The following is an 18,091-nucleotide window of genomic DNA, read 5'->3' on the forward strand; positions in this document are numbered from 1 at the left end:
AGACAGTTCAAAATACTCGAGGAACCCCACCCAGGTTAATTCCAGCCTCACCTCAAGACGCATAAATGATATTCCTGGATGGTATTGACTTCGCTTTGATCGCTACCTCGATCCGCTTGTTTGAGACTTGAAATGCCGCAGACACTACTGCAAGTACAGGTGTTTAAATATATCAACAAAACCAAGTAATAAAAGCAAAGTCGTACATATGAATACCTTCTTCTGAAACTACCACAAAAAGTTTTGGTAGTCCCTAGGTGGGTCTCTATAACGGAGTCAATACGCTCAAATAGGTGTGAATGACAGCAATAATTGAAGAACAAATTCTAACTCGAATTATGAGAATGATATTAAATTGGAATAATAGCATTACTAAGTAGGAACTCAGTAAACATCCCCTTAAACTGCCAGTAGAGCGCACTTGAAGGTCAGTCCTCGTTTGGCAATAATCTTGGGAACTACTGTAGCCTTCCAAGATCTCCATGAAGACAAAGGAAGACACAACATTCGGAGAGAACATACATATTTAACACGAAGGAGATATTTTGGCTACTGGCATGGCCCGAAGGCCAGCCCACCCGGTGAGGCGCAAAGGCCAAACCAAAGGTGGCTCCTCACCAAAACCGCACGGCAATATCGGTATGATTTTAGGGCAAATGACAAAAACACTTGCCATTAGTGTGCAACTCAAGTTTCTAAAATGTTTAATAACACTTCTGCTTGGTATTAAACTTTATAGCCAAAGCTAACTTTGCATGCCCTTTAAGGATATGATTAAAGTGTATACGTAAACAACCCATCATTCTAAAGACTCCATTCTCACTTGCTACTTCCATTATCGCTTTTGATTTAAAAGTTTGTGGTATAATATAACAAAGTTTTTAATTTTGTTTTTGTTTTATTTTACGTCTTCCGTTTTTATCTTTCAATGCCGTCGACTTGCGCAAGAATCGGTAGGCCGTCATTTTAATTCGCTTGTGGTTCATCCCGCGTGCGCTTTGCGTTATGACTTTTGTGACTGTTTTGGGCGTATTTGGGTCAAACGGAACTGGAAACAAGACTGACAAATTTCAAAAGCTATTTTATGATGGTAAGTCTTATTGGCTTTCTCTGTTTATGCAAGTGCTTCGGATGGGTACGTTTTGTTCCTTTTTATATCATCTCATTTTGGTAGTAATTGATACTGTGTTAAGTTTCCTTTTTGATATTTTAATACACCTTTTTGTTTGCACTTTTTGGTAACGCAGTCTAACTGTCAAGTATAATTCATTTGGGCTTCTATTTTTGGACCCATTTTTCCGTATCAGTTTTTTAGGTCCGTGATTTCTTAGAAGGACTTGAAAACTCCAGTTCTTTTTCACATATTAACATTTTAAGGTCTTGTTACGGCTCTTGGAATTTACGCCTTGGATGTGGATGCTGTCGTCGCCACGTCTGCACCGGCGCCTGCCTTGACGAAAACGAAAAAGTGTATGTTTTTCATTTGTTGTTCTACTTGCCGAAGGATTTGCCTTAACTACGCCTCTTTTCATCTTTGACTTCAAGTCTAACTTTGTGCATTCTCATCTAGTTTGGCCTCTTTATCCTGCCACCAACATATTTTGTGTGAAGGTTTCCCTGAAACTAACTTTGGGCATTGAATAGGGCAGGCGCATGTTTCCACCTTTTGGGCTCCCAATGTAGTATAGCCTTTTCTACTTGGTTAGGTTTTTGAATTGTTAGAGGATTATTTTTTCTTCACTTGGGGTTTTGCATTTTAAGTCCTTCAATCGTTGCTTAGTTTCTGGGTTGTTTCTTGCTATTTATCCATCGTTCTGCGGTAAGAGTTCTGTTCGTGAATCTTTTGAAATTGGCCTTTTTATAAACTACATTACTTTACTCAGTCTGGTTTTCTTCGTACCTTACCCATTTGGCTTTACTAGCTGTCGCGACATACAAACTATGCTCTTACGCCATTTTGTATTGTTTCACGCTTTATGGCAGCCGCTCTTTGTTACATTTTCTACCCACTAAAGTGATCGATTGGGTATAAATTTAGATTTTGTAAATATGAAAAATGTAACAAGTTTTACCCTCCCTTTGTTTCCATAGCCCGTAAACAGGTGTTTTTTGTCTATTCAACTAACTTTCTTATTCTGATTCTCTTCCATTATAGCCACCCTTAAGCTTCGTTTTATAATTTTTCATGAATGTCATTTTTTCTTTTGGAGTTGTGGGATTCTCATCAGAGTCTCTGATCTTGCTATTTTATTTCGCTTTGATTTTAAAGTCCCCTGATTTATAGTTTTCCATGGACATTCTCCATCAGTGTTCAGAACTTAGCACATCATTCACTCCGACTTCATTTTCCATTTTACTAGATCAGGTTTTATTACTGATTTTCGCTCTACGGCAATTTTTGCATTCCATTGCATTGTTTTGCCTAGGCAATATCAAAATCCAGTCTTGATTCCATTCGATCCAATCTTTGCTTTCATCTAGCCCCTCACTTATGCCTTATCTTCCTGCACTTTGACCATGGTTGGTATTATGTGTCAGGGTAAATATTGGGCAATTTTCCTCGTCTACTTCGATTTATGGAACTCGGAAGCCAAGTGCATGAATAATTTACATTTTTCCACAAGTGGTTGATGCTGCACTATCTTATTCTGGAGTCCGCTTCGTCTTCAGTGTCAATTTCCTGCGCGACTGCTTTCACCAGGATTTTTCCGGCAAGTTCTTTTGCAAATCCCGCTTCGTCATCATGGTGGGATGATTAATAGTGTAAAAGAAGCAGTGGAATGTGATGCGTGTTCCACTTTTACAGCGCAGCCTCTTGTTCCATCTATGCGTCGATTTTGTAATGCCTGAAAATAAATTCCTTCATATTTTTTAAATCATGACTTAATGTTTGTGGTTCTTTTACTTATATGTTTGCTCTTATAATCTGATTCATAAACTACTTTTAAGACTAACTTTTATAGTTGGTCAAGGTTCAGGTACTGCCTTGCACTAATCCTATTTTGTCCATTCCTGCTTCACTTTTCCTTTCGGTGTTTGTTTTTCAGTCTATAGGATTTGGACTGCATAGATTTCAGAAACGTGACACATCTTCCACTGTTTTAAGATTCCGAAAAGTGGTTTGGCTGAAATTGAAGTCACTTGGTTCTAGACCTTGTTTCTTTCTATTTCCCAGCCTGCTTTAAACTTCCCATCTCAGTAACCAATCTTTAAACCTTATAAACTGCTTCCAAACTGGGCTCAACTTCTGTCGACAGGCAACTTTTCGCTGGAAATATTATCGAGATCCTAATTATCAGTCCCGTTGAGTTCGGGACCGCCTTACCCTTTTTTATGCCCAATCCGCTGTTTTACCTAGAATCAAAGGTTATATATTTCCTTCTATTGTGGTTTTAAATAAATTATGCTTCCTTGTGCCTAAATTTCCAGTGTCACCCATTCCGGTTTTAATTCTAAGTGAGTTGATTGGTCTTAAATTTGACTAACTCTGGAATTCGCTTTGTGGATTCTGGAACCCACTTTGTCGTCTACTCCTACCTCTAATTGTGCATCACCTGATTCCCTGGTTTGCCACATTTTCCTCTTCCAACCTTGATTTCCACCTTGTTTACTAAAAATTGGCATCGCTTCTCCCATTTGAGCCTGTGGGAGACGCTTTTTTGGAAAAGTTTGAGGCCCAACTTAGTTGGGAAATATTACCGAAATTGCATTCGGCAGTGTCTATTGCGGGATGAAGGAAGTAGAAAGGATAAGAGGTTGATGTGTAACGCACAAATTAATTCGTGTTCTTATGCACCGCGGGAAACAAGATGTAGATAGAGCGATGGATGAAATGTAAACACACGCGGTCGAACATGCATTTTTCGCGTTGGCGGAGGGATGAGTGAGCGAGCGGGCTATCAAGCTGAATCACTCGTTCTGCCCCCACGATTATCTTATTCCGTTGGCCCTCTATCACTCCCTCGACGTTTAACCGTGTCAACATGGTGAAACACACGGAACTGTCTAGCCCGTTTTTATTGTAAGTGCTTACTTAAAATTAGGGTCGGATTTTCTGCCTGTAAGAGCTTCCCCTCTCACTTTGCGCACAGTGGTGGATCAAACTCTCTGCCCCTGCACTTGTTAGTCGCTGCGTGAGATACTCCAACCCCGCTGATTCACTCTCGTGCGCGTGTTATGCGTCCTTGCCTGCCTGCTTACAATCTGTGTGTGCTTTGCCTCTGCCTGCTTGTTTGATTTACTGCGAAATAGCATGCGTTCGCAGTGCTACCGCCAGCACTTCTGCCATTCTCAACAGGAAAGTAGGGTAAAGCCCCTGCTTTAGCCAATGGTTAGCGAGTGAGTGTAGCTGTTCCCTCTACTGCTGACACTAACAATAATGATGTTTTTATGGCCGCTGCTGGCAACACGAGTGACACACAGAGGTCTTTGTGTGTGTTTGTGCTTTGTTACCGTAGTGGATGAGTCATCACCCATTGCCGCAAAAGACGAAATTACTCTAGGTCAGAACGCCATCGACCCACCGCCATCCGCTTCCCCTCAAATCCTTTTTTTGGCACGATGTAAGCTTTGCCTCAATGCCTCCTTCACTGCTCAAGGTCGCAGAATTTTTCCCCATTTATGAGCGTGTGTACCGCCATCGCATGGATCCCTCACATATTTTCATGCATAAATTTTTGCTTGTCTTGTTCTTGTGAGTTTATGCTTTAATAGTTTAGTAACAACCACGTATAGTGTGTGAAATTTGAGATTGTTGCCCTGCTTCATTACCGTTTGTTGGGAAATTTGCCTGGGGTCTGTCTCACCCACCTGGCAGGTGGTTTGCGAGAATGGAACACCAAGGCTAGGCTCTGTAGCCATTCCTCCACTTTAACAGTGATACTCGATCCCCTATCCGGGTTATTGTCTGCCTCAAAATAACCACTTCATCAAATCACGCCGCTTTCACCTTCGGGCTCGTTCGAATCTTAGTCAGAGATTGGGACGGTTGCTTTCTTCTTTAGCGTCCCTGAAGATTTAGTTACCCGTAGCAAATGTCTTCTTTTGTTGGTGTTTTGGTGTTGCATCCTGCCAGCAAAATCAGGATCATTCCTTCTTTGGGATGGGTTGTCGTACCGCTGCCACCAAAGTAGTGTCCCAATTGTCTCTGAAGGTAGTTTTTCGTCGGCATGTAGAGAAGGGGTTTGAGATTAATGACCGCCGTGGTGGCTAATCTGCGGAAGATTGAGGAGGGTTGCGTTATACGAACGTGTTTTCTTCTCGCATTACTGGTAAACAGCAATGATATCGGCTTACATTTTCCACACGTTTAATCACTAATCGATAGGAGTAAATTAAAGAAGACGCATGCTTTTCTCAGGACGACAGACAGGCTAGTAGGTCGTAAAATGATGATTATGCTGTAAGGTTAAAAAACTATTCACGTTCTTTCGTGTTTGTGTGATTCATAGTCAAGATGGCATCTCGTGTTATGTATTTCATTCTGTACTGATGATGGTGACGAATCCGCCCTGCTAAGTACGTCAATGGGATTAGGCGAATAGAACTTACCTCCACTTTGAAACAAATCAGTGTCTTCGAAGTAAGATGGATGGATCCAGTCGACAAAATTATTGCAATGTTGCCATAGGATTGTTTTACTTGTTAAACTTCATGCATAAGTCATGCGCAAATTTATTGCGCCGTTGAGGAATTGTGTTGTTCCCCCAATCTCTCAAAAGAGATAGGCCTGTCAGGGCTTGCTCTTCTTTTTGTAAGTAATTGGTATTGTAACGATGCGGGTAAAGGTGGGAGCAATTAGGAATTCATTAATGAAATGTGTGCGAAAAGGCCCTTTCAAAGTGAATTCCAAGAAAGTCCCTTTTACATTTGCGTCTTTGGGAGTTGTAGCGAGGCGTCTTTAATCTTCTAGGGAAACGACGGTACAGCAGGATCTCCTCTTTTTAGTTCGGTAGGCTCTTTAAGGCTCATCATTTATAAGCAGCATTTGTGCGAGGAGAGAGTTGTGGGATTTGTTCATTTATGTTATCGTTCCGTACCTTTTTTCTGAATAGAAATCTGCTTGACATCTGCGCGCAAGCATTTGACAGGCCGTTAACATCGGTTCGTGCACTTCTGCCAAATGTTGATACTTGAAGGTGCAGAGGAGGCATTGTTTCTGTCGCATAAGGCATCGATTCGTAAGATAAAAGGATCCCCTCAAAACTCATCAATGCTTCCAAAGCCTAAAGGAAGGCGACGCGAAAAATTTTCAGGATGTACTTTTAGGCTTATCACTTCCTATTTTACCTCTATTTCTAAATGTGCTTCCTTATAGGCGTTGAGATTCTGAATTCACAGGTAACCCTAGTGGTCTCGTGAAGCGTTGGTTCTCATAAAACTGATATTTGTAAAGAGCACGAAATAAAAACGATTTCCTTCAGGCATTATGCGGTTTATCTAGTTGGTGTCATTGTTTGTGCCTAGGTCAATTCTAGGTGACACGTAGAAATATCCCCAACGATCAATGAAGTCTCTGCCAAAACAGGCATATCCTGATCGCTTTGTCCAATGCCTATCGACCACTTGAAATGCGTAGGAGTGATTTAGCTCCCCTAAAACATGCCTGAGGTGGCTGTGGTTGAGTCGCAATTGATTTCCTTAAATAACCAGCAAGCAGTCCTTTGGCTCTACTATTGATCGGCGGTGTGAACGCGTGGTGATTATTTGTTATTCACGGGCTGATACCTAACACAAAGGTAAGGCAGAGGGCGCCATTAAATTAGTGAACTCTGATTGGTTTGTCGAGAGGGTAATGATCGACACCTGCTGCGGTCCTGCACCAATCAGTGCCTTGTTTTCCGCTTTCTCTGTCCTTTTTAGTAAAGCCGATGTAGTTTGGCAGAAAATCCTCGCACCCCCTCTCTTCCTCTTCCTTATCTTTTTGCACTGGTATGTGGCTTTTTTGTCACCTTTATCTAGGAATCTGCGTCTTTTTCTCGACCTGCGCCAACCACTTCCCCACCGCATGCAGACACGCCTCTTACGAGGTTGTTTGCCAATTGGGCAAGCTTCCATTTGGTTGTTTAAGTGGTTGGTCTTCAAGGCCGTTGGGTTGTCAAACTCTGCTGCTGGTTTCGGTGCTCTGCGCGTTCCACAGCTAGCCGTCCACCGTAATTGCAAAAAATGGCAGCGATAGTAGGTTGTGTGGTGGTGGTGATTTATTGAATCACTGGAATCGGGTGGCGTAGGGCAGTCAATCAATGACCCGATTTTGACCTTTAGCAGGTGTTTCAGGCATCCCTTTATTGGGTAATTCGGAACAGGTAAAATTTGGTCGGTACAGTAGACGCGCCAAACCCTGATGCTCCTGCTGATCCATCAAGCATTTTTCAAAGTTGACAAATATGCATATCCGTCAAGAATCTTTTCATCTCACCTATTCACCCTTTCCTCAGTTTGGCACGTGGATGGCTAGTACATTTATGGAATTACGAGTAGATTAACTTAAGCTATTTGTACAAATGAATGGGAATGATTCAGGTGTCTGGGCATTCAGGAACGACTAATGCTTTTCAGGATTGACTCAGGGCAGCAGGGGCTGATACTTGTTTCATCTTTATGCTCCACGAGGTTCCGAGGCCCTTCTGAACATTTTGTTCATCTTTCCGAATCGTGAACCTTCCTTGACATTCCAGATGTCCTCGAACTGTCTGCAGTTTGGGAACTCTCTGTGACGTCCTGGAAATAAATTAGGGTATTCCTGTTCTCCATGAACTGTACAACGCTGCAGTTACCCATAGGCTTATCTTGAAGTTGCATTTTTTTCTTCACACTTCTTTTACGATTCACGAAGCTTTGACAGTATTTTAGTATCCATCTGAACCACTTTTTGATCCACAAATCTTCCACTTGGACTAGTCCTACCTTTTGAACTCTTTTAATTATCCTAGATGGAACAGCCTTGATCCACCCTCTGTCTTCGGGCACCCCTCTACGAGCTCTCTTCCAACCGGAGCTGCACCAATTCCAGACTGCCTTTGAAGAAGCTGTCGCTGAAGCTGTCGATGCCGTCGGCTCTGGAGTCGCCGTGGTAGTTGTCGTCTATGCTGGTGAGGTTCTTCACTCCACTGGAGAATGGCTTCTCGCTGACACAACATTCTCTGGGGAGCAGCTGCAGATGTGGCTTGATTCCAGTGCTGCCGCGGTGAGGTTGAGTGTAGATTCAAGAGTTGATTGAGTCGTCTATCGGTTCCTTCACAAGTGGACTTCGTTTTACATAGTTTGGATTAGGTGATCTACAGATTTATTGTACGAACTATCCTTGATTTTACGTATACTACGCTATTTTTGTCGGATGAAAGGATTGAAGGCCTGAAATCTTCAACTTGGCAGATGTTATGGCGCTCGCAGATTATTTTCGGATTTGCATCAGAGCACTTGGCCGGGCAATACATCTGTGTAGAGTTCAAATCTCCTTGAAGTTGTTATTAACTTTGAGTATTTTGCGGGTCCATTGTTTTAACTAGGTGGAATGGTCAGAATGCTAGAAACTGCAACGTCAGTATGATTGCGATTTCTCTAATTACATTGGGTTTGAATTTGAAGCGTTCCCATGTACCACTCAAGCGTTCCTCTAGACTATCATTGTGGCCTAAGAGTGCTTTGCGTATATTTACTGAAAGAATCTGAAGATTAAATTTCTTTGAGCATCATCCTTGAAGCTTCCAGTCGCTGTAATTAGCCTCTGCTCACTCGCCATTATAATAACAAAAATAACTGTTGCAGTCGATGTAAACGTAGCTTTGAAACGCCACAAGGATAAAGGCACCTACGTTGCATTGCGACGTTATGAGATTGTGCCATGGTTTGGAGGTTCCGCGTCCCAACCAGTGGCAGTATCACTGTGCATTTTATTATTATTATTCACTTACTCGTCCCTTCTGTTAGACAGACTGCACCATGGGGCATGGTATTATTTGGGAGGCGTAGAGTCGACATTTCGGTGCTTTTGAACACAGCAGCAAAGATTGTAACAGAATCCGGGTGGGTTGAGTTGTGAACACCTCTGGTCGTTTCACAGCTCTACACACTGGCCACCGCAACAACACCGGTGATATTGGTGAATATGTTGAAGCTATCCACTTACTCCCGCGATAAAAGCGATGGTTATGGTGGCAGAGTGGGTTTATGCCACCGTGGATAAGTTTCCATTTCAGGTAGCTGCAGCAGTACCTGTGCAGGTCTCTGCACTGGTTATGGCGAAATTTCCTCCCTATCGACCAAACTGGATTATATCATTTGAATCATTCTCCATATTTTATTAATTATAATAAATCTTATTCTTTAAATGAGTGGTGAAGGTTTGTCCCTTGGTTATCGAAAGCTACTACAATTTTTGGTCGGTCCTTCCGCTGTCTTCACATAATCCCTATTGTTCTCCCACCCATCGCTCGCACATTAATGGCTTAAGAATGTTAGTGTTTTCTTCGTAGCATCGTTGAATAACTTTTCCACTTTTCGGTTAAAACGGGCTGATAGGCCTTTTATCACCATGACTTTCCGGTGGCAAATAAACTGCCGCCCAATCGAAGGCTAGTTGACGGGCCAGCTACCATGCCCGCCAGGTATGACTCACCCACATCCAAAATGTAGGGCGCCCATGCCCAATCGGCTACCTTGTGTCGCCGTGCTGCCCACTACCTAGACCGCTCGTCCATCTGCCAAGAGAGCTTTGAGTCTATCATATCGTTTCATGTCGCGGCGCGTCCTCCACCACTTTTTTATTGCTCCCTTCAGTAACTTAATGAATTGGGTTAGAGAAGTAAATGCCCATAATTTCGGTTTTATTACTCAATTTTGTTGTGTCGATGGCGGTGTTTGTGACCTTGGGGTGTTGCAATCGTACTGACTCTTAACGCAAATTATTAGCAAACGCTGCTAATGGAAGCAACAAACCCAGGCTTTTTGTCGAAGAGTCGTTAGAATGCGAACCGACGGGATTTCATCCTCTTTAAGCCATTTGGGACGTGCATATAGGGACGAGGTTTTCCAAATATCGAGGCTAGAGTTTCAGGATATTCCAAAAGCCCAATCGATCTTGAAAAATTTGGGTCAGCTAAGATGTATTAATTACCAAACGGTCACACGGTTCCTTTTCACTGTGTTGACAATAAAATCGAACGTTGTACCCCGGACGTCCCTTCAAAGTTACGCCTGGTACTTTTGCGTAAACAATTAGCCAAAGCAGGCATCGGTGGAACAATTTTTTCGGCTGATAAACAACGCACACATACAGTGTAGAAAAGATCACTTGGAATTCCGATTTTGATCCTAATATTGAGGGGATCTATGAAGGTCCGAGTTGAGATACCAAGGTGGTGAACGGTGGCATTGAACAAAAAGTTGGCTATCAGCTAGCATCTAAGGTTATCAAGAATGACCGCTTTTGTAAAGGACCTGACACAGCCTATAACGGAAGTGAGGTAAAGCGAGGGGTCGCCTGCATCGACTGCTACAAGATGGCTTCCGATTCTTAATGTTGGCTACACACCTCGTCGATTTTGATGGATTTCATCTGACCGATTTCATTATTTAATGATACCTGCAATAAATAAGGTGGGTTTTAGGAATTTCATTCCTCCTTTATCCTGCCTCGTCACTTTGGTACAGTTTTATTATTTGGCTGAGTCGTCATCGTATCCTAAAGGTGTTATTTCTCCTTATTTTATCAAGCACTCACTTCAGGATAACTTTGAATCCTCAGAGTAGGTCTTCCTTCATTAATGACCATGGTTCAGAATGTGAGATTAGTGTGTTTGACAAAGGGTGGGGTGGTTTTAGCAGGTATTGTGATTTCTCTCAGGTTCAACTATCCGTTGATTGGTCAATTTCGTCTCAGGGAAGAAAGGGTGAGTAAAAAATGTTAAACGTATCTCACTGATGTAACATTAGAGTTACCTCTGGAGGCTGTGATACGGAAGGGTTGGGAGACTAGTACCAAGAATAGAATTAATTGGGGAACAAATTGAACAAATCGACTGTTGTAAAATGAGTGGCTAAGTGGAGTTGACTTATTCATGGCCGTAGTCCCTTATCCTTAGGCCTGGCAACCCGATATTCAAAAGTTGACCACTGCCCCCAGTGGTACAGAGCCAATCAACATCGTCGTCTGCACCCCGAGCGCCGGTGCCAAGACTCGTTGGCCAATGGCAGCCATCCCCGGAGGTAGCACCCAACTCGTGATGCTCTCCAAGTCTCGCCGTTTGCCTGTACATCTTCAAACCATGGCTTCGTGGAGGGCAAACGGAAAGCTTCCTGCCGCGCCGTCGAATGCCACCGGTAGGATGGTTTCACCAGCTCAGATTGATGGCGATTATGTGGGACGTATTTTCGAGAGAGCATAGCTGCCATTTTGTGGCCGTCGAAGAGATGATTTGGCTGATTTGGTTAAAAAATAGTGCTTAAATTCCGGTCATCTGAAAAGCTATGCCTAATCGGACTTTTGATTCCCGGTAAATAATTCCTAAAAGTGTCAGGGTGGAGGTGGTCTTCTTTGCGCTGCAAATCGTTGGGTTTGTTGGTTGAACGATGTTAGCACCAACAGGCAGCAAAAGTTGCCAGGATATGAAACTTTAGATAGTCGATTTTCAATTATAAAAGTGGAAAAAATCGCGTAATTGTCGTTAAGGTGAGGGAGTGAGCCCTGCTTGTTCTGGTAAATGTAAGGTAACGCAAAAAATCATGCAGTTTTTCATGATAAGAGACGCATATTTACAGACATTTTCCTAAAGTATTTTACTCGTTGAAACGTTCACCTTTACACTCCATCATCCTTTCCCAATGGAATGAAAACTACTCACGAATCCCACCTCTAGAAGCAGGCAGACCTTCACTTCGAGGTGTTGATTATAATCTGGAGAAATGGTAGTCTAGAAAATCGAGAGGATAGGGATAAGGTCTTATTCCTCTCATTCCCTCCCACCCTAATGTGCAATATGAAGTCTTCTTACTGGCAAGTTTTAGACCGGTATGAGATCTTGTATTCTGTTGCCTCGTAAAAGGGGGGGGGGGGAAGGAATTTCTTCCAATTGAATGAACACCTCTATTTGTTGCCCGTTCTTCTTCCACACCTTCGAGTTGCACCGTAATTATTGTTTCTCTATAAGCATGAAATGCCGAGTGAAGGATTGTATCTATAGTGTGCTACCCACAAAGCAGGCTAAATGATGTGGAAATATGTTCGTTAGAATAAAACGGAGAAGCTATTTCTCATGGCAAGTTAGTTGACCAACGATCTAAAAGCAGCGTTTTTATGAAATGCGGGGGTAGTGTAGATTAGAACGCGAACCCCTGATGCTTATCGTCATCTGTTAATGCATGTAGGTGGAATCCATTCGCTTAACAGCTTCCGCCGTGACTTTCTTCTTTCAGTTGACATGGAGTTGGACCATTTGTTTCCTCGCACATGTAAAACACAGCTGCAAGTTGCCCTTGTAAAGTCATTGACTCTCTACTCCAGCCAAGAATGGAGAACCTTTTGCCCTTGATGCGCGCGGTTTGTAGTATCCGCCTTGGAGTGATTCATCAGCCGAATGGAATTTCGTATTTACGCAAGTTCTGCTGTTGCACACTTTTTCCAACTGGAGGCTCCATCCCTTTGATCCGTAAAGCAGACAAGCCTGAACTACGTTCGTTCAGCATAGTGAAGCGTGCTGTACTGGCAGACTGGTGCATCATAATGATGAACAATGCAACGCATTTCAAAAGTTACAAGCCATCGAAGCGAGTCATTCGGAGAATCGAACCAATTTCTTTTCTGGTCACGGCTTTCTGATTGCGAAGCGGTAATTATGGGTGGATAGATGAATGGACGAATGGCCTGTCGCACCTCTTGTTTTCATCATCAACACTCATTTTCGTTGTGGTGTTAGGTGGAGATTGCGTTGACTAGATGTGTATGGAATGGAATGATATTTATGATTGCATGGAAAATTTACAAGAACGTTAGAGAGCTGACTGAGTATTGGGGTTCACTTGTGCTCTGATTTAGCCAGTGTGCAGTGAAAAGAGGACTGGTCAAAGAAGTGGCATCAGCGCTGGATGTGCTTAGGTCGTCTTAGTCGTTGCATTTGTGTTAGGCGAGACCTTTGTCTTTCTGCGTACGTGGAGTGGAATGAGGTTGCGGCACTGAGTCATTGCTGCTTTGTGACTCAGTATGAGGGCCTAAATCTACCCCACCACCTCCCTCCCCCCTTCTACCCCCTCCAACAGTGAAAATTTACAACCCCCAAGTTGGAAACAGTAGGTACGCGTGAGAGGATTTGATTCGCCTTTTGTTTTCTTTTATGAAGGCTGGAAATTGGGTGTTTTTTGTAAATGGTGAGAGATTTAAAAATACTGATTTTTGGAACAAAAAATTAAGGTGCAAATTTTGACTTTGAATTGCGAATTCGTCCCTGGGCCATCGGTCCGTTCATGTGGGCGTCCAGCTGTCCATCCGTTGCTAAAATGAGTTCACGTCAACTTCTATAATTTAATCAGTCGTCGTTTGCCTGGACAGTGATGTGGGACTTTAGGGCACATTTTTTTTAAAAAAGCCATTGACGGAATAGATACACTACTTTCATCATATTCTTCTCTCGTAGCATTTGAAGCCCTGCACACTCTAAGTGGTGAACTGGCGCGTCTGCACTGGGAGCACCAATTAAAATTACTGGCAGAAGCCGAACAGGAATTCACTCTAGCTCAGAGATCCTTCAAGCACGCCCCACCTGCTCTCTATCTGCTGCCCAGCGGTCATGGAGGTGTCCAAACCCAGGCTTGCGGGCTCTTTGTTGTTCAGGGTGTGAATGTCCTTCTGGGCTCAGCTTTCGCCGAACACAAACCGCCACAGTGGTGGCAGCTAGTGCGCAGCCTAGATCGGTGAGTTGGCGACTTATTGGTCGGTCTCGATTTTTGACGTTTTTGTGGCCGTGAATTAAGGTAAAAGCACCATAATTCAGGGCTACAAAGTGTTATCCATGCATTTATCGTGGAGGGTATCCCGCTACTCTATTTGATACTTTAAGGGCTGGAGAGTTTATAGAGGAAGTTAGATCGGCTGGAAGTTCTGAATGGTGTTTATTGACTTCTCTTGGGCCTTGAAACGATGTCGTAGTTAATTTATTAGTCTAACTGGCAAATATTAAGGCTTCATCATCTCTAGAAAAACTGATTTTAGTCACACCTTGAAATTTAGGTACTAACGATTGAAGAAGCGAGTACTATAAAACCACTGGAAGACGCTCAGCAGTTTCCTCTGAGCGTTGAAATGGTCTCTAGTTTGGCATGCTTGAATCCGTTTCTTGTCTATTGATTTTGGTGACCTTTGAAATTCCCTAAAAAAGTAATTTGACATTATGGAAGCTAAAACTGGTCGGCAATTAATTTTGCTCATTAATTGGTTTAAGTAGTCGTGATAAGCGGACTGTCCTGTATTCTCGACAGTCAGACTTCGAGACTCGGAAAAGTAGGGAAGAGTTGATAAGACATTCTGGGAGAATAAAATTCACTTATAAGTCGTGGAACGCCTCCTGTTCCTACAACTTCAACTTGGAGACCTGAAGACGTTCATTGGAGGAAATAAAATGAATAAGGTTATGCAAGGTATTTAATAAATGTCCCGAAAATTGCCTCTAGGTTATTAATACCTCCGCGTCTCAGCCAGAAAAAAACCGGTTTTGATATCGCTTACATAATTACCTTTATTATAGTCTAATAAAACTTTTGATTTGCCGTCTTAAAAAGGTCAACAGGAATTCGTTAATTTCTAATTTATGGCCGTGGGCTCTATTCATAAAATGGGTGTGGTGAGTTTTCTGTTCTTACATTTGAGTACTCAAAAAAGGGCGACAGTTGTTAGAGAATGACCAGCTAAAAATTCTTCTTTCGGGTACATCCGGAACTTTTGGGTTAAGAACCACAGCAACTAATTGGCACCACTGGTATTTAGTGAAATCTGTCCAAAATCTGTCTCTAAATTGGGCGCTTTCGGATCAGGATTCAAAGGTTTGTTTCTGAATTTCAGGGTTAGTATTTATTTAAGTCGATAATTGGGAGGTGAACACCCAATATTCTTGGTTTAGAGTGTACCACTAAGCTAGTCTAGATCGTCTTCTGCCTGTAGATTCCTTAAAGATATAGCATAAAAAAGGGGGTGATTGGGAGCTTTTACTTCTTGTATGGCATGTTTGGGGGTGGAAACTATAGCCTAATCGTCACTAATTCATCTCCTTCCATCTTTCTCCGACCTTCAGTCTAGACGCTGCTATTTTCCCCGACTGGTCTGCCGCAAGCATTCAGAGCTATCGCTTCCTTACCAAACACCTCCTCTACGCTACTTCCGCCTCATACTCCGCCAACTGGCTTGGCTGCCTTTTCACCCCAGCCCCCATTGAACCAGGTGTTGAGTCACCCCTCCTCCTCACTCCGCCAACAACGGCCACGACCACCGCTGACCCTCACCGCCTCCGCTACCTATCTGCTCAGCCGGAACAGACTCGTCTCTTCTACAAAATTGGAGTAGGTGAACTCAGCCTCAAGTATCTGGGCGCTAGCGTCGGTGTTCTACTAGTTTGGCATCCAGCTCCTGGTGAGGGGAAGGCTAAAATAGCTTCACCGTTGACTATCTTTCTGCCAGTGGTTCACTCCCCTGAGGCGTCGGTTTCGCCTGTCAGTCTATTGGCCGGGCTGGTGAGAATGCTTAGGAAGGCACCGGAGACTAATGTGGAGGGCGCTAATGCAATTACAACTGCAACTCCGACAAAGAGGACGACATTGGCGTCGACGGCAGCGAAATCGCCAGGAGTGGCGAGTAGAACAGTAAACAGTACGCCGTCGATGAAAACGCACGTAAAGTGAGTTGGGATGTTGTTAACACTGAGGTGGTTAAGGAATTTGTTATTAGTATACTGATTTTGAATTGGTTTTAGGTTCTTAATAGTTGGATTTCTAAACTAGAAGAAAATTAGTACAAAGAAGTGATTGGACTTTCTAAAATTTAGAACTCGTAAGGCTTTATAAAGCTATCCAAGGACCCCTTCTGCTCACATAAGTCTTGAAAGTTGTCAATGTAGGAAGATAGAGTAGAAGTCCTGAGGATTCATTCATTACCTTTTTCCCAAAGTTAAAGCGGTTTCTAGGTCAAAATCTTCGAGCGTTCACCTGCTTGTCTTCCTCGGTTCATTTGCCGATTCCCAAAGCTCGAGGAGAACTAAATTTCTAAGCACCTCATTTGTGGTTTGAGAAACCTTCCAATTTTTGAAAAGAGTGGTTAAAATTTGTTTATCGAATTTGAACTCCTACCCATAAGCTGTTCCCTGAACATTTTCTGCTTCTGCAAGTCTAATTTTTCAAACTGGCAGCAGAAGAAAAGGAGCCCTGAAAATATTGACTTCATTCTCTGATAATTTGGATTTCACGCCTTGCAGGATGAAGCATCCACCGTTCACTACCTTTCTATAGGTTTCTTTTTGCTTGTGATACTCGTCTTCCAAATTTTGCCAGCCCATCGGTGTATCCGAGAGGTAATCCACTTTTTTCTTCAGAGGCAGTTTAGAGATGACATAAGTCTGAATTCAAAGGATGTGGTGTTGGTAGCATTCTGTATCCTTTCCAGCGGAACCCTGAGAAACTTAACTTCAGCTTCTACAAAGCCCCTGGCTTCAAAGTCCACTCCCACGAGAACCCTCCCATCACGAACCCCGATGACCAGGCCTGTTGTGCCTTCAAGAACCGTGTCTTCTACTACACCGAGAACTAAAACAACAACGATAACGCCTCGTCCGGCAACTTCTACTACCCGTCCTACTACCACCACCATCACCACCCCACGAGGTAGAGCAGCCCATCCTACAACAACCAGACCCTCTACGACGGGTATTAAAGCAAAAATAACACCTTTGTCTAAGAAGTCGCCCGATGAAAAGCGTCCGACACCCACTTCTAAAACCGAGGTAAAGTTGGTAGAACATGCAGCCAAGGTTGCCAAAGCGACTGCGGAGAAAACGGGTCATGAGATCAAGTATGCGCCATCTGGAAGACCCTCAAATCTGCCACCAAGGCGGAAAGTAGGGGAGAAGACTGTAATGGAGGAGTTAAATGAACTGCCAGAGGTAATGAAGACCCCGGCGACGGATAGTCTTGCCGAGGTTGTGAAACAGCAGCAGCAGGGGCAAGAGACGGAGGAGGAAGTTTCTTATCCCGATAGTCTGCGTGCTGAGGAGACAGAAACGAAAGAAGCTGCCATGACACCAAACAAAACAGAGCCAGCAAAATTTGTGGTTAGTGCTGAACACCACGAGGTGCCTGAGGCCGAACCTGTGCCTGCATCTCATGAGGAAATTTTGAAATCGCCAGCAAGCTTAGATTTCGCAGTGCCTGCAGTTGCAGATAATCATGGCGTAATTACACCGAAAGCTGATGATCCAAAGTCACCGATGGGAGCAGGTCTTGGTGTTGAGCAACACCAAGAAGACCTAGGAGTTTCATCGGGATCTCCGATCGAGTCGATAATTGGAAAATCACCAGCTGGAATGGACCTTGCAATGTCTTCAGCTTGTGCTGAACACCACAAAGATCCCGAAATGGAAGTGTCAACATCATCGGTTGATAAGGGTCTTGTGTTTGATTCTGGAGCTGACGAACATCACAAAGAATTTGTAATGTCGAAATCATTAGCTGCTATGGTGACGTTGAAGTCTCCAACAGGAATGGAATTTACAATGCCTCCTGGTGTTGATGAAAATCACGAAGATTTACATGCTCATGAGGTTGGATCAAAGCCTCCTTTTCATGAAGAGGTTTTTGAACCCAAGTCTTCATTCCATGATGAAATCTCGAGATCTTCAGCAGGAATGAAATCCGAAATGCCTCCTGGTTTTTACGAACATCACGAAGACTCCGAAATTTTGAAGTCGCCAGCTGATATCAGAGTTTCTACATTTTCAGTTGATACACATTTAACCAAGCAAAGTGGCACTGAACATCACGAAGAATTCAGGGTTTTACACTCTTCTGGAAGTAAATCAGAGTGCCCAATTCATGAAGAGATCTTGAAATCCCCAACTGATGT

General features: G+C 43.2%; 1 protein-coding gene across 1 annotated transcript in view; it reads left to right on the plus strand. All coding sequences in view use genetic code 11, as the record gives it.

Moving 5' to 3' along the window:
* Window positions 1-7,164: 7,164 nt before the first annotated feature.
* EGR_06609 (Microtubule-associated protein) overlaps window positions 7,165-18,091 on the plus strand; it is a gene marked incomplete at both ends in the record, with an annotated part of 13,162 nt that continues 2,235 nt past the window's right edge. Inside the window, 6 exons of the mRNA XM_024495858.1 lie at window positions 7,165-7,176; window positions 8,012-8,185; window positions 11,082-11,319; window positions 13,701-13,902; window positions 15,276-15,875; window positions 16,637-18,039. Of these exons, the coding sequence (XP_024349716.1) occupies window positions 7,165-7,176; window positions 8,012-8,185; window positions 11,082-11,319; window positions 13,701-13,902; window positions 15,276-15,875; window positions 16,637-18,039 (2,629 nt within the window). The remainder of the gene's footprint in view (window positions 7,177-8,011; window positions 8,186-11,081; window positions 11,320-13,700; window positions 13,903-15,275; window positions 15,876-16,636; window positions 18,040-18,091) is intronic.

Source organism: Echinococcus granulosus (genome assembly GCF_000524195.1).
Source record: "Echinococcus granulosus chromosome Unknown EG_S00060, whole genome shotgun sequence".
In the NCBI taxonomy this organism is placed as follows: Eukaryota; Metazoa; Platyhelminthes; class Cestoda; order Cyclophyllidea; family Taeniidae; genus Echinococcus; species Echinococcus granulosus.